Source organism: Vicia villosa, linkage group LG6 (assembly GCF_029867415.1).
Source record: "Vicia villosa cultivar HV-30 ecotype Madison, WI linkage group LG6, Vvil1.0, whole genome shotgun sequence".
Classification (NCBI taxonomy): Eukaryota; Viridiplantae; Streptophyta; class Magnoliopsida; order Fabales; family Fabaceae; genus Vicia; species Vicia villosa.
This window is the reverse complement of record NC_081185.1, coordinates 3733862-3759717: the sequence shown is the minus strand read 5'-3', so window position 1 is coordinate 3759717 and position 25856 is coordinate 3733862. Positions and strand designations below refer to the sequence as shown.

Genomic DNA, 25856 nt, shown 5'->3' with positions numbered 1-25856 from the left:
TTTTCAACTCTAATGAATGCAGTTCAGATGATTCGTTCGATGATGGTGGTGTTGATGAATACTACTGGGAAAAAAGAATTACTTCAAGCTACACTGCATTTGGAAATGTTCTTGTAAAAATCTACATATTTTTCAATATATTGATTCCATATTTCATTAACAAATTAACTCAGTTGCATAACAATATATTGTGCAGCATTTTCCAAAGGAAATTATAAGTTTCTGTCGATTTTTATCTTCAGAGATAGATTTGTGTGACGTGGATACAGGGGTTATATATGAATGCGACATCCTCTGTGATGTTCGTAACAGTCAAGAGGAGTTTTATAAAGGGGAGGGGTGGTACAACTATGCAAGGATGAAAAGGCTTACGATAGGTGATCGGTTGGGTTTTACCATTTTGTGTTTTTCGTATATGTTGTGCGTGACATTGTTGAACCGTTGAAGCTGAATTGTTTCGTGGTGCAATGTTAAAAATTTGGAATGTTAACTGAACTATAGGTATCTAAGTATTGCTTAATGTGAACTATAGTGTTTTGTAGCAGTGACATTAGTCGTGTTCTATGTACCGAAAAATTGCATTTTGTAATAGGTACAACAGTCCTGTTAAATCTAATTAAATGTGTGTTATGAATGTAAAATTAGTTATGAATGGAAAATATGTTGTTATGGGTATTGGAGCATTTATATCTACTTCAATCAAATACTTTTCAATGCAGCAAAGCAGTAGTAAAATAAGGAGTCATCATATGCACAAAGTGATGAAGATATTAACTTTGAGTCATTATATGCATAAACTTTTCAGCTGGTGTAAAACTGATTTTACCTAAAGCACGACCGATTTATATCAATACCTAAATTCATAACTATTGTAACACTGATTCTAATGTTGCACTTAAATAGATATCAATACTCATAAGTGTCTATAACATGGAAAGAAAGAATTTAGGTGTATAGTTATTTAGACTAAAAGTTACCTGGTATAAATGAATAAATGAATTCAAGTAACATATACTAGATTGTTGATAAAAATAAATGAATAAAAGTTACCTGGTATAAGTTGTGTGACGTAATCATTTAATTCGTCGACGACCTCAATCTTGAAGCCAAAATAGCTCTACTTTGTAGAAAATGCGGGTCTTTGTAGTTGTCCACCAAATTGGGATAGGTACTTGAAACAATTGCTTCTATTCGGTCATTGAAGTTAAAGATTAGAAATTCTTCAGGAATTGAAAGTTCAGCATAACCATCATTAGTTTCCAAAACTTTGCTATCACCTATCTGAAGTATCCAATTTGAGAATTGTTCAACTTCTTCAATTGATGAGGTAGAATTACCACTTTGTAGCCACATATTCTTTGTAAGTTTCAAGACCTTACAATAGTCCCATATGTAAGACGCATTAATGGTAGCGTGAATAATATCAGACCGACTCCCTCTTGGTACAACAGGTAGGATCTGTCTAAAATCACCGCCAAATACAATGACTTTTCCCCCAAAAATTGGATTTGTCCCGTTATTAGTTTCACTCATTATATCTTTCAAACTTTTATCAAGTGCCTCAAAGCAAAACTTATTGGCCATGGGAGCTTCATCCCATATTATAAGATCAGTTAATCTCAGAAGTTAAGCAAGTTCGTCTTTTTTGTCTATTTTGCAAACTGGTGTTTCAATAGTTGGGACATGAATCTTAAATTTGGAATGTGTTGTTCGTCCGCCTGGTAACAATAAACTTGCGATACCGCTTGCTGCAAAATTTAGTACAATACCTTCTTTTGAACGAATTACGGCGGAGAGGGTGTTCCACATGAAAGTTTTACCTGATAAACATGACAATAAATTCAGAGTTTGCAGTTCAATGTTATTTCATTAGTTGCATGGTATAAGAAGCTATGTGTCATTGTACTTCTATTTCAGATCAATGTAGCAAGATGTTTACTATAATAGATGCAGTATGTAAATTGGTGCAGTATGTCAAAATAAATAACTATATTGAATAAAGACCACATGATATATACAATGAGTTGTACTTGTCTCTATGCCATATGAAGTGTGTATATGAGTTGTTGTTATGTTGTATATAAAATGTCAGTTACATCAGTTCTGTTAATTTCTAAATGGGTAGGTAAGTTATAAAATGTAAACCTGTTCTACCATAGCCATATAGGAAGAAAACTCCTCCACTTTGTGAATCAACAACTTTCATGATTTCCGAATATATACGTGTATGTTCATCTGTAGCCAATCCCATAAAAAAATTAGCTAGACTGTTATGTTATAATAAGTTCGGCGCACGACATGTAACAATATAATATTGACCTGTCAAAGAAGCAAATAGCTTTTGATGTAGAAGACTTTGAGCAACGACATCATAGTTTCTTTCGTCATAAACTAATCGATTACCAAGAGTATCAAGGACATAATCATCCGGATATGGCATTGGTTTGAAATCTTTCAAAGTTCTTCCGCTATTTTGTAACAGCGACTCTATTTCCATCAATGTCAGTTGCTTGATTTCGTCATCGGTGAGTATTAGTCCTGCAATGAATTAAAGTCATATATGGAAATTTACAAATCAAAAGTGACATAGTTTTGTTAATTATCATAACCTGGATTTTTTGCCAAGCGTCATTGCTCATATAAAATAGCGTCCAATAAGTATTGCCAAGTGGTAGACCACGCATGCTCTGGCCGATCCATTGATGCAGACAACAACATTGTGACAAATAACTTTCTAAGAAACAGACCTGAACCCCATAGGGCAATAACAATGCTACAAGCCTAGAGAAGGTTTAGGCTATTGCGTATACCGAGTCTTGATTACATATTTGATTACATATTGTAGGCTTAAGTTCTCAACCTCTCATACTCATTCTAGTTCTAACGTTTCCAAAAAAAATTAGTAAGACAAAAATGCCCTTGTTATTATTTATTCCATTTAAAAGTTACCGGTTGAAAAAAAATTCACTTTGCAAGAAACAAATCTGATAGTTAAAAGATAGTAACAGTAATAGAAACTCGCTCCAAGTAATTGTAAAACGCGTGAACACAACAGCAACCTTGTCTTGCAGATATGTTAGGGCATCTATTCTCACAAGTATTTTTCTTCAATAAATACCAAAAATTGGATAGTCTATTTAAAAAGTTCGGTAGACATTTTATTGATTCAAAGGAAAAAATTCGCATTTTTATCGATTATTTTTGTTAAAAAATCAATGATTTTTAACCAGATTTTTTTAAAAAAGTTAGGTATGTGTTTCGCTCCTATCGAAAAATTTTAAAAACCGGTATACCAGAGTTTTTTACTACACCTGAAAAATCTAGTAGTTCAATTAGCATTGTCTCCTTATACGCGCCCGAGGTGGATGATTCCTCTACATATTTTACACATTTTTTCACCACTAACTTTGTGTGTTTTACTTACATATTTTATTTGATATTTTGAAATTTTTAATCGATTTATGTTATTTACGACTGATTTATTCATTTATGTTTTAATTTACAAATATTTCTCTCTCCAACAGAAGTGTTATTAAGGGCGCAATCTATTAGGAGACAACATCACATTGTTGTTGTTACTCTTTGTTCTGATACAACAAATTAACCAAAGAGGGAGGAAAAATGAATTGATTATAGGTGTTGAGGTGGGATGAAACTACAAGAACCAGAACTCCTCTCAAGTCACATGTAGTAGAAGGGTTAAACGTTTATTTATGTTGATATTTGTGTCAAGCGGTTGGAACATAACAGTTAGTTGTTGTATTAACGTTCCAGGTTGAGGATTTAGAGGGTTATGACATATTAGGTTGTCTTAAAGCTAATGAAAGAAAGTTTGTGAATGGCATGAGTAAATATCGCATGTCGTCGAAATGCATAGTGGATATTTTAAAAGACATAGATCCTGATAATTTGATGACTACAATGCACGTGTATAAGGCAAGATTGACATACTGTTCTACCATCAGATATTCATTAACGAAAAATACAACATATGTTGAAACTAGTTCATGATTGAAATACACGTGCTGGACTGAAAACCGAGAGCAATTAGATGTTATTGCTGATATATTCTAAACATATCTTCATTAAATGAAGTTGTGGAACATGTTTCATTTGACGTTGATATTTGAGTGTACCTAAAAAACCACAAATATTGACTCCTACTACTTGATATTGTTCGTGTTATGTAAACTAGATCGAATTTTTCGGTTGGGTTTTCTTAATTTTGGTACCGACAATTAATAGAATGTGGTGAGAATTTATGCATGATAAAAAAAATTATGTATAACCCCATAATTTTGGTACCAGTAATATACAATAACTGATGGAAATTCATGTATTATAAAAAAAACTCGTATTATAAAAAAAATCTCGTATAACCCTATAATTTTGATGTCGACAACTTACAAAATTCAGTTACAATTCATGTATTATTAGAAAAATATTGTATAACCCCATAATTTCCGCATTAACAATTTAAAAATTCAAGTGAGAATTCATATATTATCCAAAAATTCAGGTATTTCATGATAAGATACACTAAAAACTCAAAAATTGACCAGCAAACATGAATTATTTGTAAAATCACAGTATTTGAATTAAATATCCGAACAAAAACCTAGTTTTTGAAAAATCTAAATTTTTCTAATTTTATTGATTTTGGGGTTTATGGTAAAATTGTTTGCAATGTGGGATCATAGGAATAACCTCGGGGGTTCTAGGTAAAATTCTCTCAAGTTTTTGGTTCAAGTTCTCAATTGAAATGAAGAAGCCCACCAAAAAGAAAGAGAGATGGTTGTTTATAACCTTCAAACTAAAGGCAGGTAAAAGTAATTATGAAATATTTACTACATAACCCTACTATTTTACTTTCACCTTTATATTTTACATGAACTATTCATTTTCCCGTATATAAATCTACTATCTATTCATTAATAATAGATTGACCAAATTGTCTAAATTACCCTTTCACCAAAATTTATTTGCACTAATAAAAGATCATTTTTGTAACTAACAAATTAAGTATCCACTCTTTCAACTTTATTGAATGGATGCACCAAGTGTTAGTTTTTCATTGGTCCAAATTAAATAACATTTTCCCTACAACTTTATTGCATGAATGATGACATCACATGTAAGCCATGGATGATGGAAGTCATATTTAAATTTCTTTTACATTTCATTTTGCCACACTTTCTTACTTTCATTTTAATAGATTGAGCTAACGCGGAATCATCAAGTCTTCTATCTACTATCTACTATCTACTATCTACTATCTATTCATTAATAATAGATTGACCAAATTGCCTAAATTACCCTTTCACCAAAATTTATTTGCACTATTAAAAGGTCATTTTTGTAACTAACAAATTAAGTATTCACTCTTTCAACTTTATTGAATGGATGCACCAAGTGTTAGTTTTTCATTGGTCCGAATTAAATAACATTTTCCCTACAACTTTATTGCATGAATGATGACATCACATGTAAGCCATGGATGATGGAAGTCATATTTAAATTTCTTTTACATTTCATTTTGCCACACTTTCTTACTTTCATTTTAATTTTTCTTAATTTATTTATTATCACAAAAAATATTAATAATCTATTTTTAAATTTTAATCTTACTAAAAATTTCAAATTTCTTTCGCATTTCATTTTTCCATACTTTCATTTTAATTTTTCAACATTTATCTATTATCGCAAAAAATATTAATAATCGATCATTTAATTATTATTCCCAAAAATATTTAATTATTTCACGGGCCATTATCAACTCAATATTTAATTTTTTTTAATCGATCATTACACATTTTCTCTATCTTAATTAAAATTTCAAATTTCTCTCACATTTTTTCACACTTTCTTACTTTCATTTTAATTTTTTCTCTATTTATTTATTATCTCACGGGTCACTATCAACATAATGTCTATTTTATTTTAATCAATCATTGTCTTTATTTGAGAGATAATATCTTTATTTTTATTTTTTTCTCCATCTCACGATTTTTTATCATTATTTAATACAATTAAATTTCCATGATTATTGTTTATTTTACATTTGTTTTTAAATATATTTTATATCGCATCAAATTATTTTTTTATTTCACGGGTCATTATCAACATAGTAGCTATTTTATTTTAATCAACAATTACTATTAATTGAGAGATAATTTTTATTTTTAAATGTTAATATTTCATTTTTATTATCTCCATCTTATTGTATTTTTTATATGATTATTTAATATAATTGAATTTATATGATCATTTTTCATTTATAATTAAACCATAGTGATCTATATCATTTTCTTTTAATTGTTGTTGGACCGTCAATTATTAAATTATCTGACCCAATTTTGCTATTGTATTCTTAACCTATCTTAAACATTTTTTTGTGGATCATTGTTTTCTATATAATTATTGTTAAATTTACAATTAAGTAAATTATTTTATATTTTTCATTTATATTTAAAATTTTACATTTGCATTTGTTAAAATTTTATTTTTTTTCTCCAACTCACATGATCTTTTTTATATGGTTCTTTATTACACACAAAATTAGCACATGAATACGATAATAATGTTTAATCTTAAGGGCCACTTTCAATACAATGCCTATTTTATTTTAAACAATAATGACTTTTATTTGAAAACTAAAGTATTTATTTTCAAATTTCAAAACGATTCCTATGGATATTCGGTTTTCAAAGAATTAGGAGTATAACAGAGCAATCAATAAAACTCAAACTCTATTCAAGTAAAACAATTCCTTTTAACTATGCATATTGCTTATAATTCCTTTTATTTATATTATTCATATCATTACAAAAATACTACACCAGAAAAAAAATCACCCGTGCGGAAGCACGGGTCTCTAACTAGTTAAAGTCATCAAAATCTTCAATTTTCCTCATTTATTTATAAAGAGAACTCATAAAGAAGTGAGTAAAGAGAGAAACTTATCAAAATACATAGTGGAACACTATGAGAGTGTCATCCGCGAATTGCACTAAGTTAATCCCAGCTTCGTCATTTATCTTGAAACCTTTAAAGAGTCCTATCTCCACCGCCTACTTCATAAGACTTGTTAAAGCTTCGGTGACTAAAACAAAGAGGAACAGAGAGTTAGGATCTCCTACTTTATTGACCTGTCGCTCCTGGATAGGTTTTTTTATTTTTTTGAAATAAAAACTTCAGGTAAGACTGGAGGGACCTTTATGGACAGACCTTTTTCCTTCCTATTGTGTGCTACAGGATGAACCTCATTAGAACTATAGTCAATATAGGAACCCTTTTTCTCCTCGTAAACGCCATATGTCCGAATCTCATTAATGAGATCAACTTTAGCCGAATTCAACTCATCCTCGATATCCTCGATACCATCACTATCTAGACCGTTATCTTCATCACCGAGAGAGTCCTCTGAAAATCCTTCGCCGGATGAATCACTGCTCCTAAACTCCGATTCACCTTCTTTTTTGAGGGATAAATGGTCCACAATACCTGAAAGTTCTTCAGCCACGTTGATACGAAAAGTAATACCATTAACCTGAATTGCTAACACTTCGTTAATAAGCGCCGAGCAAGTTGTTCACATCAGGATTCTAGCCACGTCCTGAAGGTAACAGATCAAACTACTCTCTTCCGATATATATTGACTTGCAAAGGATTTGTTGCAAAAGTGAAAATTAGGTTACAAAGAGAGGGTCTTTATATAGAGACCAGAGAAACATAAATAGACATAACATTTAATGATTAACTATTTCCTATGAAAGTTTTGTCTGCCCTAGAGAATCTGTCTTTTGGCTTTCCAAGACTGCATTTAAATTTATCCAACAAAACTCCCCCATAAATTAAATGCTCCTTCGATCAATTAATCCCAGCATTATCTTGCCTCTGTCGAATATTTCCTTCGACAATGGTTTTGTGAAAATATCTGCAGCTTGATCCTTGCTTGCCACATGCTTCAGTTCGACGCTTCCATTTTTCACATGTTCTCGAATGAAATGAAAACGTACGTCGATGTGTTTACTTCTTTCATGATTCACTGGATTCTTCGCCAGTTCGATTGCTGATTTGTTGTCGACTTGTACTATGGTTGCATTTTCCTGCTTCTGCTCTAACTCACATAACAATCTTCTAAGCCATATAGCATGGCATACACACCATGATGCAGCCACGTATTCTGCTTCGCATGTTGACAGTGTTACAATTGGTTGCTTCCTTGAGAGCCATGTGAAAGCAGTGTTTCCCATAAAGAATACATATCCTGATGTGCTTTTTCGATCGTCTATATCTCCACACCAATCGCTGTCGGAGTAACCTGTTAGCTTGTAATCTTCTGCTTTTGAGTAAAACATTCCAAGTGACACAGTTCCTTGGATATAACGAAGAATTCTCTTCAAAGCTTTCCAGTGTGAGTGAACTGGTTCTTCCATAAATCGACTTAAGATTCCGACACTTAGAGAAAGATCTGGTCTAGTACATGTGAGATATCGAAGACTTCCGACCAAGCTTCGAAATTTGTTTGCTTCGACACGTTCCCCCCCATCAAATTTTGAAAGCTTGGCTCCTGGCTCCATTGGTGTCGAGATTGGATTGCAACCTTCCATTTTGAACCTCTTCAGAATGTCCTTTGCATATTTTTCTTGTGAGACAAAAATTCCAGTTTCTTCTTGTCGAACTTCCAAACCAAGAAAGAAGCTCATTCGACCTAAGTCCGTCATTTCAAATTCTCGTGTCATTCGACCTTTGAATTCTTCGATCATTTGATCATTGTTGCCCAGGAAAATCAAGTCGTCGACATATAGTGCAACGAGTAGTGTATCTCCTTTATACTTCTTTACATATAGGGCATGTTCGTAAGGACATTGTTGGAAACCATTCCTTTTGAAGTAAGTATCAATACGTGTATTCCATGCACGAGGTGCCTGCTTTAATCCATAAAGTGCTTTCTTGAGTCTTAGCACTTTTCCTTCGCTTCCGTCTTTCATGTATCCTGGTGGTTGTTCGACATAGACTTCTTCTTCGAGCACACCATTCAAAAATGCTGATTTGACATCCATTTGAAATATTGGCCATTTGAGCTGAGCAGCTTGAGAAATCAGCAGTCGAATTGTCTCCATTCTTGCAACTGGTGCAAATACTTCGTCATAATCTATTCCTTCCTTCTGCCTGTATCCTTTTGCCACAAGTCGCGCCTTGTACTTTTCGACTTTTCCTTGAGCATTCATCTTTTTCTTAAACACCCACTTCACACTAATGGTTCGACTTCCTTTTGGTAACTCTGCTAGTTCCCAAGTTTTGTTGTGTTCGATAGCTTTAATTTCTTCGTCCATGGCATTCTTCCACTTCTCATCTCTCCATGCTTCTTCGAAACTAATGTTTTCAGAATCTTCCAGTAGACACACAAGATGTACTTCTTCTGTATTATCTTACAACTCTTGCAAGCTTCTCATTCTGGGCTGTGAGGATTCGTCTTCACCGTCAGAGTATTCAAACCTTGGTAATTGATTTTGGGTTGTTGGTATACCGACTGAGGGTTCTTCAGTTTCGACTATGTCTTCTGTCGAATTGTTCCAGTCCCACCTACTTGCTTCATTCACTCGAACATCTCTACTTACTACCACCTTTTTGCTTATGGGGTCAAATAACCTGTATCCTTTTGTTTTCTCATCATACCCAATTAATATATATTTCTGACTCTTGTCTTCAAGCTTCGTTCTTCGTTGATCTGGTACATGTGCATAAGCAACACTACCAAATACTTTAAAATGAGATACAGTCGGTTTCTGTCCACTCCACGCTTCTTGCGGTGTTCGATCTCCCAACTTTGAATGCGGACATCTATTTTGAACATAGATTGAACATTGCACAGCTTCTGCCCAAAATTTCTTCGACATGTTCTTACTTTTGAGCATTGAACGAACCATGTCAAGGACTGTTCGATTTTTCCTTTCAGCAACCCCATTTTGTTGAGGTGAGTATGCTGCAGTTAGAAATCTACTTATACCCTGCTCCTCGCAATACTTCATGAAGGCTGTCGAAGTATATTCTCCTCCTCTGTCAGAACGGAGTGCTTTGATGTGTCGATCAGTCGATTTTTCAACCATTACCTTGAACCTTTTGAATGCTTCGAATGCTTCATATTTTTCTCTCAGGAAGTAGACCCAAGTCTTTCTTGAGAAATCATCGATGAAGGAAATGAAATACTTCTTGCCACTAAAGGATTCTGGAGTGATTGGTCCACAGATATCAGTGTGAATTAATTCAAGGATGTGCTTAGTATGATATTCTGCCTTCTTTTGAAAAGAAGTTCTCGTCTGCTTGCCAAAAACACAATTTTCACAAAATTTTCCTTCAAACTCCATGTTAGGCAATCCATGTACCATGTTTCTTTCCGCTAATCTCTTTAACCCATCATGATGTAAGTGACCAAAACGTAGATGCCACAGAGTTGCTTGGTCTTCAGTGTCGATTTTCAAACATTTTCCTCGAACGCTTCTCAAATTCAGCTTGTACATTCGATTCCTTCCCATCTCAACTTGAGCAATTTGGTGCCCTGATTTATCCTTCAAATGCAGTATTCGATCCTTCATAAATATCGAATATCCCTTCTCTGTAAGTTGCCCCAAACTTAGAATATTTTCTTTTAGATCTGGTACATAATAAACATCTTGTATTTTTCCAGGTACGTCGTCTTTCTGCAAATAACAAATTGTTCCTTTGCCTTCGACCTTTACCTTCGACGCATCTCCAAAAGATACATGACCATCTTCAATTTTCTTTATTTCTTTGAATAGATGTTTGTGACCACACATATGATTACTTGCTCCTGAGTCAAGGTACCATATAGTGTCATCTTCTGTGTTTGTCTCCTTTTAGGTCATTAATAGGAATCCTTCGTTTGATTCTGTTTCTAGTGCGAAATTTGTTGTCTCTTCGACTTTCCTCCTGAATCGACAGTCTTTTGCAAGGTGTCCCCCTTTTTCACAATTGTAGCAACTGTATGAGTTGCAATCCTTCGCAAAATGTCCATGTTTATTGCATTTGTAGCATTCGATGTTGGAGTTCGACCTGCCACCTCTATGACCACGTCCTCGACCACGCCAATTTTGTTGACTTGCCTGTCCTCTTTCGAAATTGTTGTTCTGATAGCTTCGACCACCATCTCGACCTCTATGACCACGTCCTCGACCACGCCAGTTTTGAGATAAAAGTGCCCTTTCATCTCTAGTGGATTCCTTTGTCTGTTCTGCATTATCAAGTGTCTCCTCCTTCTTTTGTATTTTGCGTTGTTCGTGTGCCTCAAGTGAACCAGCTACTTCTTCGACAGTGATTGTCGCAAGGTCCTTCGACTCCTCTATTGCACATACTATATTTTCGAATTTTTCAGTCAAAGATCTTAAAATCTTTTCGACAACTCGAGCATCGGTCATTGCTTCTCCATTTCATTTCAGTTGATTTACAACTGTTTGCACACGCGTGATGTAGTCCGACACGGACTCCGTCTCCTTCATCTTCATCCTTTCTAATTCTCCTCGAAGAGTTTGCAAACGAACTTGCTTGACTCTATTTGCTCCTCTGAACGCCGTCTCTAGTGTATCCCACGCTTGCTTCGAAGTAGTTGAACCAGCAATCTTCTCAAAACCAGATTCGTCTACTGCTCTAAACAACATGTATAATGCCGTTTTGTCTTTCGACCGCGTCTCTTTCAACGCCTTGTTCTGGGCTGCTGTATTTCCCGTCGTGGTTTCTGGTTCTTCAAACCCTTCTTCTACAACCTCCCACACATCTAACGATCCAAGCAGCGCCTTCATCTGAATGCTCCAGTTCTCATAGTTTGATTTTGACAGTTGCGGCAATGGCATCTGGTTCATCATGTTTGCCATGCGCTCTGATACCAATTTGAAGGTAACAGATCAAACTACTCTCTTCCGATATATATTGACTTGCAAAGGATTTGTTGCAAAAGTGAAAATTAGGTTACAAAGAGAGGGTCTTTATATAGAGACCAGGGAAACATAAATAGACATAACATTTAATGATTAACTATTTCCTATGAAAGTTTTGTCTGCCCTAGAGAATCTGTCTTTTAGCTTTCCAAGACTGCATTTAAATTTATCCAACACGTCCATGCTAAACTTTGTAAACGTGTTAACATCGCAGCTAATAAAGGATCCCATGGTAGAAGAAATAAGCTCAAAAAATTCATTGCACCAAGCATGACAGGGAATCCCTGAGCAGTTAATCCACGTAATTCTCTCTGGATTAATAAGAGTAGGAGTCCATAGCCTTATATCCTTAAACCAATTACTCCACCAAGTTCTTCGTTCCTCAATGAAGATGGTTGTTTCTCCTTCAATTAAATCTTCCAAAAGACAGTTATTAGCTCCGATAGGAGTGACTCTCACTGAGAAAATGCCTTCTTCGTGAAAAATATTTTTCATATCAAATGCAGTTCCAGGATCTTGAACGATGCCCACATAAGATTTTTAGTATTTTCGGTTCACTTCTTCTTCAACTTGATAACATAGATATTTTCTATGAGACGCGGGCCTCTCCTTTTCAATTCTACCATCCTGGTTTAAAGCAGCTTCCATGAAAGATCTACCATCTATCTACTCTCCCTGTACTTCTGTGAGCATTGTGTTGGGCTGTGACAACACTTTACGAGGTTCCTCGAAGGTTTTCCGGGGAGTAGTATACCTCTCCTCCCTCTGTAATCTAGGGACATTGGCAAATAGCTTCCTTCCCTCTTAGATTATTAAAATATGAAATATAATAATCAATTTATACTTTTCATTAATCAATTTTATTTATTAAATTTCATATAATTAATAATTTAATATCTTCACCAATAGAGAGTAAAGACTGATTATTATATTTCATAATGTAATGTTATAATTTAGTTAATGTTATGTATTTTATTGGTGAATGAACTAGTCAACTTGATTAATGAGTTCTAAATAAAATATGTAGTTAATAACAATTATTTTTGTAGTTAATGCAATAATAAAATTTGTTAGTGACAAAACTTATATTTATTTTTAAGTCATGTTTTAAAAATAAAAATAGTTTTTATAAAATATTATTATTTTATTTAAAAAAATATTGGTCACCGTATTTATAATTAATAAATACAGTATAGGTGTAACGTGTGATGTCAAAATGACATTACTCATATTTGAGATGTCTGAACAGAAAATTTTAATATTATTTTCTGGCAACAATATATACAAATAAATATTAACAATTCTTTCGTTAATTTATAAATCACTCAACTTAATTTATTCCAAAGTTTTTCTTTCAAAGATTCACAATGTGAAATAAAGCTTTGAGTTTTTGACTCATGAGTTGTTGCAGCGAAATTCCACTCAAAGGAATGTTCAATGGTGGAAGCTCAATGACAAAATTTTGTGAGACACTTTTCATTGTTGGCCGTAAAGAAGGATTGAGATTTAAGCAGGCAAATGCAATTGCGCCAACACGAATTATGTCACGTAAAACTATGTCATTGTTGGGAAGTGAGAGACGTTTGTCTAATACTTCACATAATTTGATACCTTGTATTGATGTAGATTGAAGTAATGACAAAATATCTTCAGGGTGTCGTCCCACTAAAGTTTCAAGTGCAACTACACCAAAACTATATACATCACATTTTTCATTGACAACCATAGTATAGACAAGTTCTGCATTAATCAAATCAATATGGTCATATTAAAGCATTTAATGAAAATACTTAAAATTTCGTACTATATCCTTTTCTCCCATATATAACGAAAAAAATAGAGGCATTGTATTTAGGATTTAATGGAGATACACTAACAGTGTAAAAAAAATTTACAGTGTCGTCCATTGAGAATATATCGTTATGTCATGTCATCTAAGTAATTTAAAACTAATAGTATGACTTGGTAGGATACATGATCGTGATTGGTTGCAAGTGTAAACCCTTCTATAGTGTCAGTGCATCACGCCTTTTCTCTTGGATTTAATATATCTTTTTTCATAATGACTATTTTATTCAATACAAATTTATGTATGAAATTATCAATTTTGATCTTGCATGATAAAAAATATATATAATTTATTACTATAATATAATCTTAAATTATTAAAAATAAACTAATTTAATTAAGAGATCATATTTAATAATTTAATTTTCAATTTATATTTTAGGGTTTTTTTTATAAGAGAGCTTATATACAATGTAAATGAAAGAAAAAAGTGCAATGAATAATTTACCTGGAGCGATATATCCGATAGTTCCAGCTAGAGGTGTCAATTTAGGGGGCCTTAAAATTTGAGCCCTAGCCCACTTAATGAAAGGGCCTATAAATATCTAAGAATAATGAGCCCCTAAACATATAGGCCCCAAAAATATAAGGCCCCAAAAATTTAGAAAGGGCCCTTGGGCCCCAAATCAAAAATTAATAATTTAAAAAAAATTGATTTTGAAAATTAATATTCTCAAAATAAAAAAATAAAAAAATAATTAAATGGATAACCTTTACTCATATAAATCATCTCTTTATATGGAAGATACTTTATATGTTTAGGTCAATTAGCATTATGAATGGATTACTTTTAGTCATTTTTTAGATTTTCGTAGCAACAAAAAATAAACTTTAAGAAAAAAACAAAGTGAGTCATAACCCAATATTTATTTATTTTCCATTACAATTTTTTTAATAATTATGTTATAATAGTCTATTAATCCAGTTTTATTTTATTTCTCAAATTAGCTTAAAATAATGAAAAATAGTATTATAATGGTTAGTACTCCAAGATAATTAATAATAGTAATAGTAGATAGACGAAGGTTTTACTTTGAAAGAATGATAATAGGAGAAAGGATGCTTACAGTATCAAGAGATGTTTAGAAATTTTTGATCCCTTGTTGGATATTATATGAGTTGAGAACTCTTTTATTTCAGTAAAAGAGTGCTCTTTTTATAAGAAAAGGCAAACAGAATTTACTCTTCAAATCAAAGAGATATATTCTCAAATCAAATAAACTAGATTAATAAAAGGTAAATAAAATCTACTCAAATCAAATAAATTAAATTGTTAGAATGTAAATAAAATCTACTCAAATCAAGGAGATATATACTAAAATAAAATATCTGGTAAAATATTTTAACTGAAATCAATAATGAATAATAAAACATTAAATAAATATAAAAAATTAATATAACTGCAAAAAGACTTACTTTGGCAGAAAAAAAAAGTAAGATTAAACATCATTTTTTATATACAGAAAATAACAAAGTTTTATTTATACATTACTTGGTCCTTTGAATTGTCACACTAACAGAGGTTTCTCAATGAAAAACAAAGAAAATAGTAAAACATTACTACATAAATGAATTTTTTGAAACAGAGTAAGACCCCTTCAATAGGGTCCAAAAATTACACATTAACTAAGGGGCCTAAAATTATAGGGCCTAAAAATTTTCTCATTAAGAGAGGGCTTAGTAAGTGGGGCTTTAGTGGGGCCAAAAAATTGGGGTTTTAAAAAATTGGGCTTATTTGACAGCTCTAGTTCCAGCAACTATCGTTCGATTGGATGATTCATATTGAAGAAGTCGAGCTGTGCCAAAGTCAGCTACACTTGCCTCCCACTCAGAGTTTAGCAAGATATTGCCACTAGACACGTCTCTATGCACTATGGGAGTTGGACAATCATGATGAAGATATGACAAACCAAATGCGACTCCTTTAACAAAGTTAACCCTCTTTCTCCAATTGAATTCCATGGCTTCTACATCATCATACAAGATAGAAAACAAACTTCCTCTCTCCATGTACTGATATATCAAAAACATAATTCTTTTGTGCAAGCAGAATCCATAAAGTTTCACAATATGTCATGGTTGGAATCCTCCCATTAAGATTTTCTAATTGAGAGAAATTTGTTACCGAAATTGGAATGGCCCCATGAATGAAGTTTGTACTTAACTGTAACACTTTCAATTTTGTTAATTGACCTAAGTTAGATGGGAGAGAACCATTGAGAAAGTACCTCACCCTAATAATATTTGGCAACTTAGCTTCAGAGAGCATACACCTTACTCTCTCAATCAATGTTCAATTCTTCCTCTCTGCTAAACCATTCAATTGAGGAGTTTTAGGAGGATTCTTTTCACATGCAATATCATACTGCTTGCAATAGGAATCAAATGGTCCATACTACTAACCACCATTATCAGAACGAACACATTTCAGCTTCTCGTCTGTATGGCTCTCTACCAAAGCATGAAATTCTTTGAACTTCTCCTAGACTTGGTCTTTTGTCTTCAAGGCATAAACCCATAATTTCCTGGAACAATCATCAATAAAGGTAACAAAATAAAGTGTACCACTAAAGGATTTTACCTTTAATGGACCATAAACATCATAATGTACCAATTGAAGAAACTTTGACTTCCTTGAAGGAGGATGTCTCTTGAAAGATACTCTAGTTTGTTTACCAACCATGTAATGACAACACATATCCAAATATGTATTTTTTAATCCAGGAAGAACATCCTTTTTGGCCAAAACATGCATCCCCTTTTCACTAATATGACTAAGTATTTGGTGCCACAAAGATGCTTCCATGTCGATAGCATTCATATTGTCCCTAGAAACCAAAGCTTTTGTCCAATACAATTTAGAAAGCTTCTCCCCTCTAGCCACAACCAAGTTACCTTTGTTGAGTTTCCGTTTTCCAAAACCAAAGTGATTGTCATAACCATAATCATCAAGCATATGCATAGAGATCAAATTAAAGCGGACATATGGAGCATGTTTAACACCTCTAAGCAAAAATTTCATTCCCATGTTGGTTTGAAAGCAAACATCACCAACATTAATTACTTTAGATAGACCATCATTACTCATCTTCAACACACCAAAATCTCCAGAGGTGTAAGATGTGAAGAAATCCTTCCTTGGTGTAACATGCAATGTAGCACCATTGTCAACTATCCATATGCTCTCGTCTGATACAAGATTAACAGACTCATGAACATAGAGAATAACAAGATCATCACTAGTACTAGTAGTAACACGATCATCATCATGATCATAATAATCTCTTTGTTTAGACTTACCTTTCTTTCCTTTCTTATCCCTTTTCCACTGATAATAATACTTGTGTATGTGTCCTATTTTGTGACAATAATGACACTCCATATTCTTGTATCGTGGCTTAGACTTGATTCTTCTATTCTCTCTACCATCCTTCCGTTCCTTTTTCTAACTTTTCCCCTATTTTAAGTGACAAGAAACTCTGATTGAGATGAAGAACCATGTGCATTCCTTCTCATCTCCTCATTAAGAATACCACCCTTAGCCGTTTCTAAAGAAACAACACCTCTAGGAGCAGAACTTGTAATAGAAACTCAAAACGTCTCCCAAGACTCTAGTAAAGATAGCAATAGAAATAGTCTCAAAAATTCATCATCAAATTTAATACCCATTCCTGACATCTGATCAAGGAGCCCTTGAAATTCACTCAAGTGATCTGAAATAGAAGTTCCCTCCTTATACTTCAAACTTATGAAGCTATTCAATAAGAACAATTTATTATTTCCTGATTTAGAGGCATACAAGGACTCTATCTTCTCCCACAAAGTTTTGCACGTATCTCATTAGCAATATGATTATAAATATTATCTTCTACATATTGTCAAATAAAACCACATACATGTTGATGTTCAAACTCCCATTCCTCATTGAACACAGAATTCGACTTTGCGGAACAAAAAACCAGTAAATGCAATTTCTTTATAAATAGTAAGTCTTTCAACTTACCCTTCCATAAATGGTAATTAGAACCATTCAACAATACCATCTTCATCTTTGTATTTGACTCCAAAAGACAAACAAGTAAAATAGCCCTTAACCAAGGGCTCTGGTGCCACTTTATGGGAAATTAAGACACAATAATTAAACAACACGCAGTGGATAAAAAATTCTCCACAGTTGTAGGAACCCTGAGGATCAACAACAAATATAAGACGGAAAAAATAAACGCACAAAAGAACACCAATATTTTTAATATGGAAAACCATTTAATTTGAGAGTAAAAATCACGAGTTGTCCAGACTAAAGAAATAGCTCCACTATAATCAATTAAGGATACAATAGAGTCTTAAAGTGATTCACAAACAAATGCTAACAACTACAAATCACAAAACAGAATTAACTTACAAATAAGAATCAAAAAGCTGAAAATAAACCCAAATCTGCAGCTCAAATGTGATGTACATATCTCTAAGCTTAAACCTTGTTTTCAAATTCTGAACTGTTAAAAGTTAGATACATGAGTTGCAAACATGTCCACAAAATTTCGGCTCGATCCAACGGTGAACGAATCGAGGACCATCGATTTAGTGAGACTGGTGCTGAAAAAACGGGAATGAGTTTCTCTCCTCTTTTCTCACTTTTGAATCCTTATTTTCTCTCTATCTCTCCTAACCCTAAACTGACACTCTTCACTTAAATAAGTGAGTCAAATGGACTATTGATATTTGGACTTTTCTTCACATGGGAAGGGAACCGAAATCCAACATATACTTTTGAATACGAAATAACAACCCAAGAAGGATACTCATCTAGACTGAAAATGAGTACCTTTTTAAGAATTTTATTCTGAATGGTCTATTACCGAACTTTCTGTAAGTCTGCCAAAGAAGTTTGGCAAGGCATAAACAAGAAGTATGACTCTTAAGAAGTTAGTTTTAAAAATATATTGTGAGCTTCTACCTTAAGTACCAAATGATTGGTGACATGTTAATGGAGGCTCAATCCCACATGTTCATAAAATTGTTTACGAGATCATTAGTGAAAGTATGCAATTTCAAGCGGCTATTAACATAATCAAATTTCCTCTTACTCGAAATTAAAATTCTTCTTTAATTCCAAAAAAGAATAAATATGTTTTTGGTTTGGCTTAATTGCAACTTTGATCCCTATTTTGTTATTTTTTCGATTATGGTCCCTTCATATTTAAAATCACGATTTTGGTCCTCCTTTTGAGTTTTATGTTAAAAAAGAGACAAAACTATAGACTAATTTTGCAAAAAAACAAAATAGGGGGACGAAAATACGTAGTCATAACTAATCCTTATTAATATAACCAAATGTTATGATTAATATACGAGTCAGTGCCAAGAAAACACGCAAAGAAACATATAAAATATGTCATGAATTTATGCAACTAATAATTCGTTTAGTGGCATTTTATTCTTGGATGGTATGTTTGTCTGCCTCTTGCTATATGCACAGTTCCATAGGCTGAATTTCCTTAAAGTTGCGATAATGTAGGGTATTAATATATACTAATTCAAATGATTGTGGTTTTGAAATTTGTTAACTATTCTTTATGTGATATCCAATGGTTCTTGCTTTCTTGTTAATCTGATTTTTGGGATGGAAAATTGTGTGATGTGGGCCTGAAATTGCGGCAACTAATGATGCATTTGATCATCTTATATACAATTGAATGGCAAATCATTTGATACTATTTTTTAATTTGGTGTTATTTGTTGTTGTTGGCCTGATAATTATATGAAATCTTATTTATGATATATGGGTGTTTTAATTTTCGTACCTGTTGTTTTCCCAAATTAAACTCTAAAATTGATGTTTTTAATTTTAAAAAAAAAAAGATTAGATTCTCTACTTAAGGGATCTAGAATGATAATATTTATGATTTTTTTCTTAGAAATATGGTCAGGTTTACAATTACTAACCAATATTCGATCGTAATGCTATTGAACTAATTATCCGAGCCAAATTCAATATGATAAATCTCTTGGTCGTTATAGGGAACGAAAAACATATGTAAGAAATAAGTGGAGGTAAATTTAAAAATCTTGAAGAAAAGGGAAGAATTAACACTTTATAAGTGAGAGAACCCACACACCTATCACCTTAAGGTTTTAGGTGGAGATGTGGTGTGTCACTCACAAAGTGTGTTCCAAGTAAGAATGCTCCCTCGTTGACCCCCTCCGAATTGCCCCTAACAATGGTATCATGAGCCTTTGGTTCGAGAAAAGGGACCGTCTAAAACTTGTAGTTGAAAGTCAACGGATACATCTAGTTGAAGAGAGTTAACGGATACATGTAGTTGAAGTCAACAGATACAAGTGTTTGTGGAAGAGAGAGCTTCCACATGGGGGGAGCATTGTGTAAGACTCACACTTGAGGGGGAGTGTTGAGAATCAAGTGTGAGGAAGAAGTCCCACATTGGTTAGAAAAGGGAAGAATTAACACTTTATAAGTGAGAGAACCACACACCTATCACCTTAAGATTTTAGGTGGAGATGTGGTGTGTCTCTCACAAAGTGTGTCCCAAGTAAGAATGCTCGCTCGTTGACCCCCTCCGAATTGCCCCTAACAATTTGATCAAAATATTACTTTAGATGAACAATTGATGAAATTTAAAGTGAAAATATTTTCTCAACTTTGATCATTTTCTATAACTATATTATTTAGTTATAAATAAATCCAATTCACAAAATTTACTTAAAATTACATAAATTATTGAATCGTTGAATATACACTAATTATCATGAATGGAGAATGAAGTTAAGGCATGCTTTGGCAAAGAAGAATAAATTCAAAATTGTCAACGGTTCAATTATAATTTCAAAGTTATGAATTATCCAGCAAAGAAGAAATGTTAAGAAATTTGATATACACATAGATCATAAATTCACTGACGTCTTCAACTACAATGACTGTTGTCTTCATCAAAAGTCAAAGATTTAGAAAAATACAAATACTTATGAGATTAAACGTAGTGCACTTAAGATAATTTTACCTTGTTATTCATATCAATATATTAAAAATAAGAGAAATATTAACCAGTGTCCTCAGGATAAAAGTTAAGATTTTTAAAATAGTAAATTTATTTCGGTAATCTGCGTATTTAATGTCTTGAAAATTGGAATCTCAAATTTTTTATAAAATATTTTCTTTTTTTAGAATGCTTAACAATTGTCCTGAGGGTACTGGTTAGCAAGATCCTAAAGATAAAAGTGTAATTTGACAGGATATATGTTTCAATTAATTGACTAGTAAAAATATTTAATTTACATTATCACTGTTGGTGCTACATATATTTTTTTCAATATTTATATTAGATGTATAGATATTTATTTCTTTTAACTTTATATTTCGGAGTACAAGTAGTGAGGATTGAAAGAAGGTGAATTCTTATTTACCCAATTGGGTAAGGTTATCTCCCATGTAAAATGCTTTGAAAATAACAAACAATCGTAGTATTCAATAAATAATTAAATGTGTTAAACTTAAATGGCATCATGTGATTGGTTGAAGGTACACTACCCAACTTTTTGTGATGGGCAGTGAAGTTGTCCCCTTGAAAGAATTAGAAATCAAATATATTAAATATTTCAACTAAATTAAGAGTAAAAATAGAATTTACTAAACGTTGGTATGAAGATTTTGCAAATATATTTGGAAGGTTCGATAAATTATATGGTTGAGTTCTGAACATATTGTAGGCTTATGTTCTATAAATTTTAGTATTATTTTCTAGCAACAACATATACAAATAAATATTAACAATGATTTCATTAAGTTATAAGTCACTCAACTTAATTTATTCCAAAGTTTTTCTTTCAAAGATTCACAATATGAAATAAAGCTTGAAGTTCTTGACTCATGAGTTGTTGCAGCGAAATTCCACTCAAAGGAATGTTCAATGGTGGAAGCTCAATGACAAAACTTTGCGAGACACTTTTCATTGTTGGTCGTAAAGAAGGATTGAGATTTAAGCAGGCAAATGCTATTGTGGCAATACGAATTATGTCACGTAAAACTATGCCATTGTTTGGAAGTGATAGACGTTGGTCTAATACTTCACATAATTTGATATCCTGGATTGATGTTGATTGAAGTAATGCCAATATAGGGATGTCAATGGGGCGGGGCGGGGGCGGGGGATACATTCCCATCACAATCCCCGCCCTCGAATCTATTCCCCATCCCCACTTCGGGTCCCCGCTACGGGAGGATTTTGTCCCCCATCCCCATCCCCGCGGATTCCCACGGGTCCCCACGGATCCCCATGGTTCATGCAGAGATTCATAAACATGATTTTTTATTTTTTATTTTAAATCAAATTAATAGTAAAAGCTTAAAGAACTAACCACAAGAAATTTAGAAATTATTCTTTATGATAAATATATTGTTTTAACAATATTTAATCTATAATATTGAGTGTCATGACCATCAAAATTTTAAACTAAAAAAATTGAAATAATCATTTATATCTCACTCTTCTACTAACAATACACACACACACACACACATATATATATATATATATATATATATATATATATATATATATATATATATATATATATATATATATATATATTTTAAGTTTGTGTATAAGATTAATTATATGAAATGACAAATAAACTTCCATAATAATTTAAAATTATATAAAATTTAAGGACATTATGTTACTTTAGGCGGGGCGGGGACTCCACGGGGCGGGGGATATTTACGCCACCCCCGTCTCCGAAGTGCCTTCGGGGAGACTTTGTTCCCCATCCCCATCCTCCCGGGGAAAACAATCCCCATCTTTGGGGCCCCAAATGGGGAATCCCCACGGGGATCCCTGCTAATGGAGGCAAGTTGACATCCCTCAGCCAATATATCTCCGGGATGTCTTCCCACTAAAGTTTCAAGTGCAACTACACCAAAACTATATACATCACACTTTTCATTCACAACCATAGTATAGGCAAGTTCTGCATTAATCAAATCAATATGGTAATATTAAAGCATTTAATGAAAATACTTAAAATTTCGTACTATATCCTTTTCTCCCACATATAACGAAAAAATAAAAGCATTGTATTTAGGGTTTAATGGAGATATACTAACAGTTTTTACAGTGTTGTCCATTGAAAATATATCATTATATCATGTCATCTAAGTAATTTAAAAATAATAGTATGAATTGGTAAGATACTTGATCGTGATTGGTTGCAAGTATAATCCCTTCTATAGTGTCAGTCCATCACTTCTTTTCTCTTGGATTTAATATATCTTTTTCATAATGACTATTATTTCAATACAAATTTATGTATGAAATTATCAATTTTGATCTTGCTTGATAAAATATATATATATATATATATATATATATATATATATATATATATATATATATATATATATATATATATAATTTATTACTATAATATAATCTTAAATTATAAAAAATAAACTATATTAATTAAGAGATCATATTTAATAATTTAATTTTAAATTTATATTTAAGGGTTTTTTTTTTATAAGAGAGCTTATATATAATGAAAATGAAAGAAAAAGTGTAAAGAATAATTTACCTGGAGCGATATATCCGATAGTTCCAGCAACTATAGTTGGATTGGATGATTCATATTGGAGAAGTCGAGCTGTGCCAAAGTCAGCTACACTTGGCTCCCAGTTAGAGTTTAGCAAGATGTTGCCACTAGATACATCTCTATGCACTATGGGAGTTGGGCAATCATGATGAAGATATGACAAACCAAATGCGACTCCTTTAACAAAGTTAACCCTCTTTCTCCAATTGAATTCCATGGCTTCTACATCATCATACAAGATAGAAAACAAACTTCCTCTCTCCATGTACTGATAGATCAAAAACATAATTCTTTTGTGCAAGCAGAATCCATAAAGTTTCACAATATGTCGATGCTTTATTTCTGATAAAATTCTCACTTCATTTCTAAAACTCTCATCAAAAGATGAAATCTCGGCTTCATATCCGTGAAGTTTCTTTAAGGCAACAACTTTGCCACATGGTAATTGTGCCTTATAAACACTTCCATATCCGCCAGTTCCGATGCAATATCTTATGTCAAAGTTTTCTGTTGCTTTTATAATGTCATCGTATGCAATCTTTCCATCATAATTCCATATACTAAAAAAATCTCCATCTTTTGTTGTCGTTGTGATTCCATGATTTTTCTTTTTAGAATTATGACGAAGTTTCAAGCATATTAGGAGTGAGAATGCTAGAGTTAGAACAATAAAAATTGAAATAGCTATGACAACAAAATGCATTTCTTTATTCTTACTCTTATGAGGTGACCAAGGTTGGAATTGTCTAAAAGAAATGTCGATACATTCATCCTTGTTCCTTGTATAAATGTTAGTACAAAATGAAACGAAATCCTTGATACAATTGTAGGAAATATCTATATAACCGGCCCTACAGAGAGATTGGGGAATTCTTCCAGTTAAATTGTTATTGTTGAGATAAAGTTGTTGAAAATTTCCAATGTAAGATGGAATTTCACCACTAATAAGATTGTGACTGAGGTTTATGAAAGTTTTGTCGGAAATATCAAGAATTTTTAATTGAGAAAGATTTCTTAACGAAACTGGAAGGGTTCCACCGAGAAAGTTTTTATTTAATTGTAACACTTGCAATTTGGTTAATTGACCCAAGTTAGATGGGAGGGAACCATTGAAAAAATTGTTTGAAATGTCTAAAATTTGTAGTTGTATGAGATTTTCTAGTGAAACAATGGAACCTTGAATCTTGTTGTTGGATATGTCTAAGTAGTTTAATTTTCTAAGGTTTCCCAATAAAAGTGGTAACTCACCTTCAAGAGAATTAAAGGACAAAGCAAGATAAGTGAGTTTTGTGAGATTTACTATTGAAGGAAACACCTCTCTTTTGAATCTATTGTGAGATAGATCTAATCTTGTGAGATTTTTTAAAAACCCCAACTCATAAGGAATGAAACTTTGAATCATGTTGTTAGAGATGTCTAACTCTTGTAGTTGTATGAGATTTCCTAGTGAATATTGAGGTATTTCACCTTCAAGTAAATTAGAAGACAAATCAAGATGAATGAGTTTTGTGAGATTTTCTAGTGAAGGAAGCACCTCGACTTTGAATCTATTGAAAGATAGATTTAATCTTGTGAGATTGTTTTGGAACCCTAACTCATTTGGAATGGAACCGTTAAATTTGTTATGAGAGATGTCCAAATACTTTAATTGTTCAAAGTTGCCTAGTGAAGGAACTATCTCACCTTTAAATATATTAGATGACAAATCAAGATGAGTGAGTTTTGTAAGATTTTTTAATGAAGGAGGTATCTTAAGTTCAAACCCATTATAAGACAAATTTAGATGAGTGAGTTTTGTGAGATTTTCTAATGAAAATGGTATCTTACCTTCAAGATAATTAGAAGACAAATCAAGATGAGTGAGTTTGGAGAGGAAACCAATTTCTTTTAGAACAGCCCCTTCAAGATTCAATGAACTTAAAGTAAGAATTTCTAAATTATCAAAAGCAGATAGGTTGAGTGCTGAAAATTTAACATTATAAATTCTAGCACTTTTAACGCTGAATTCATATATGCTTCCATCCTTCTTGCAAGATATATCGGGCCAATAACAACGTCTTGAGATGTTAAACTGTGCGTCAGACGTATTCCACCACCTAGACTTGAGTATTGCATTTGCTTCATTTTGAAGTTGAGATTTTAGTGTGACAGATTCGATCCCAAAGATCAAACCCCAAATAACAAGAAAGGCTATACATATTTTTTGACCATAGAAATTATAGACTAAAGAATTTTTGAAGTTCATTATTTTTGAGATGTAATGAATTGCATACAATGTTGTGTGCCACTAGCATGCCTCTTATATAAGTTATATTCTCTCACGCCAATTCATTACAGTTTGATAATTTAGTGCGCTACGTATATGTGACGGCATAGTAATTAATATGTGTGGATATGAAAAATTGATTATAACTTTCCTAGAAAATACATATTTTTCTCTTTGAAGGA

General features: G+C 32.6%; 2 protein-coding genes across 2 annotated transcripts; both read right to left on the bottom strand.

Annotated features, from left to right (window-relative positions):
• Positions 1–1077: 1077 nt before the first annotated feature.
• On the bottom strand, positions 1078–1584 carry LOC131611056 (uncharacterized). Its single transcript, XM_058883182.1, has one exon. It carries the CDS (start codon positions 1582–1584, stop codon positions 1078–1080), a length of 507 nt encoding a protein of 168 aa, XP_058739165.1.
• An 11724-nt stretch (positions 1585–13308) lies between these two features.
• LOC131611055 (MDIS1-interacting receptor like kinase 2-like) lies at positions 13309–25653 on the bottom strand. The gene is made up of 2 exons (XM_058883181.1): positions 23391–25653; positions 13309–13694 (listed from the first exon to the last, which is right to left on the bottom strand). Exons 1-2 carry the CDS (start codon positions 25651–25653, stop codon positions 13309–13311), a joined length of 2649 nt encoding a protein of 882 aa, XP_058739164.1.
• Positions 25654–25856: the final 203 nt, after the last annotated feature.

Coding starts and splice junctions, on each gene's coding strand:
- LOC131611056 (XM_058883182.1), bottom strand. CDS start 1,584: ATGGCCAATAAGTTTTGCTTTGAGGCACTTGATAAAAGTTTGAAAGAT.
- LOC131611055 (XM_058883181.1), bottom strand. CDS start 25,653: ATGAACTTCAAAAATTCTTTAGTCTATAATTTCTATGGTCAAAAAATA. Junction 13,695..23,390: donor TATCGGATATATCGCTCCAG/GTAAATTATTCT, acceptor TGATTAATGCAG/AACTTGTCTATACTATGGTT.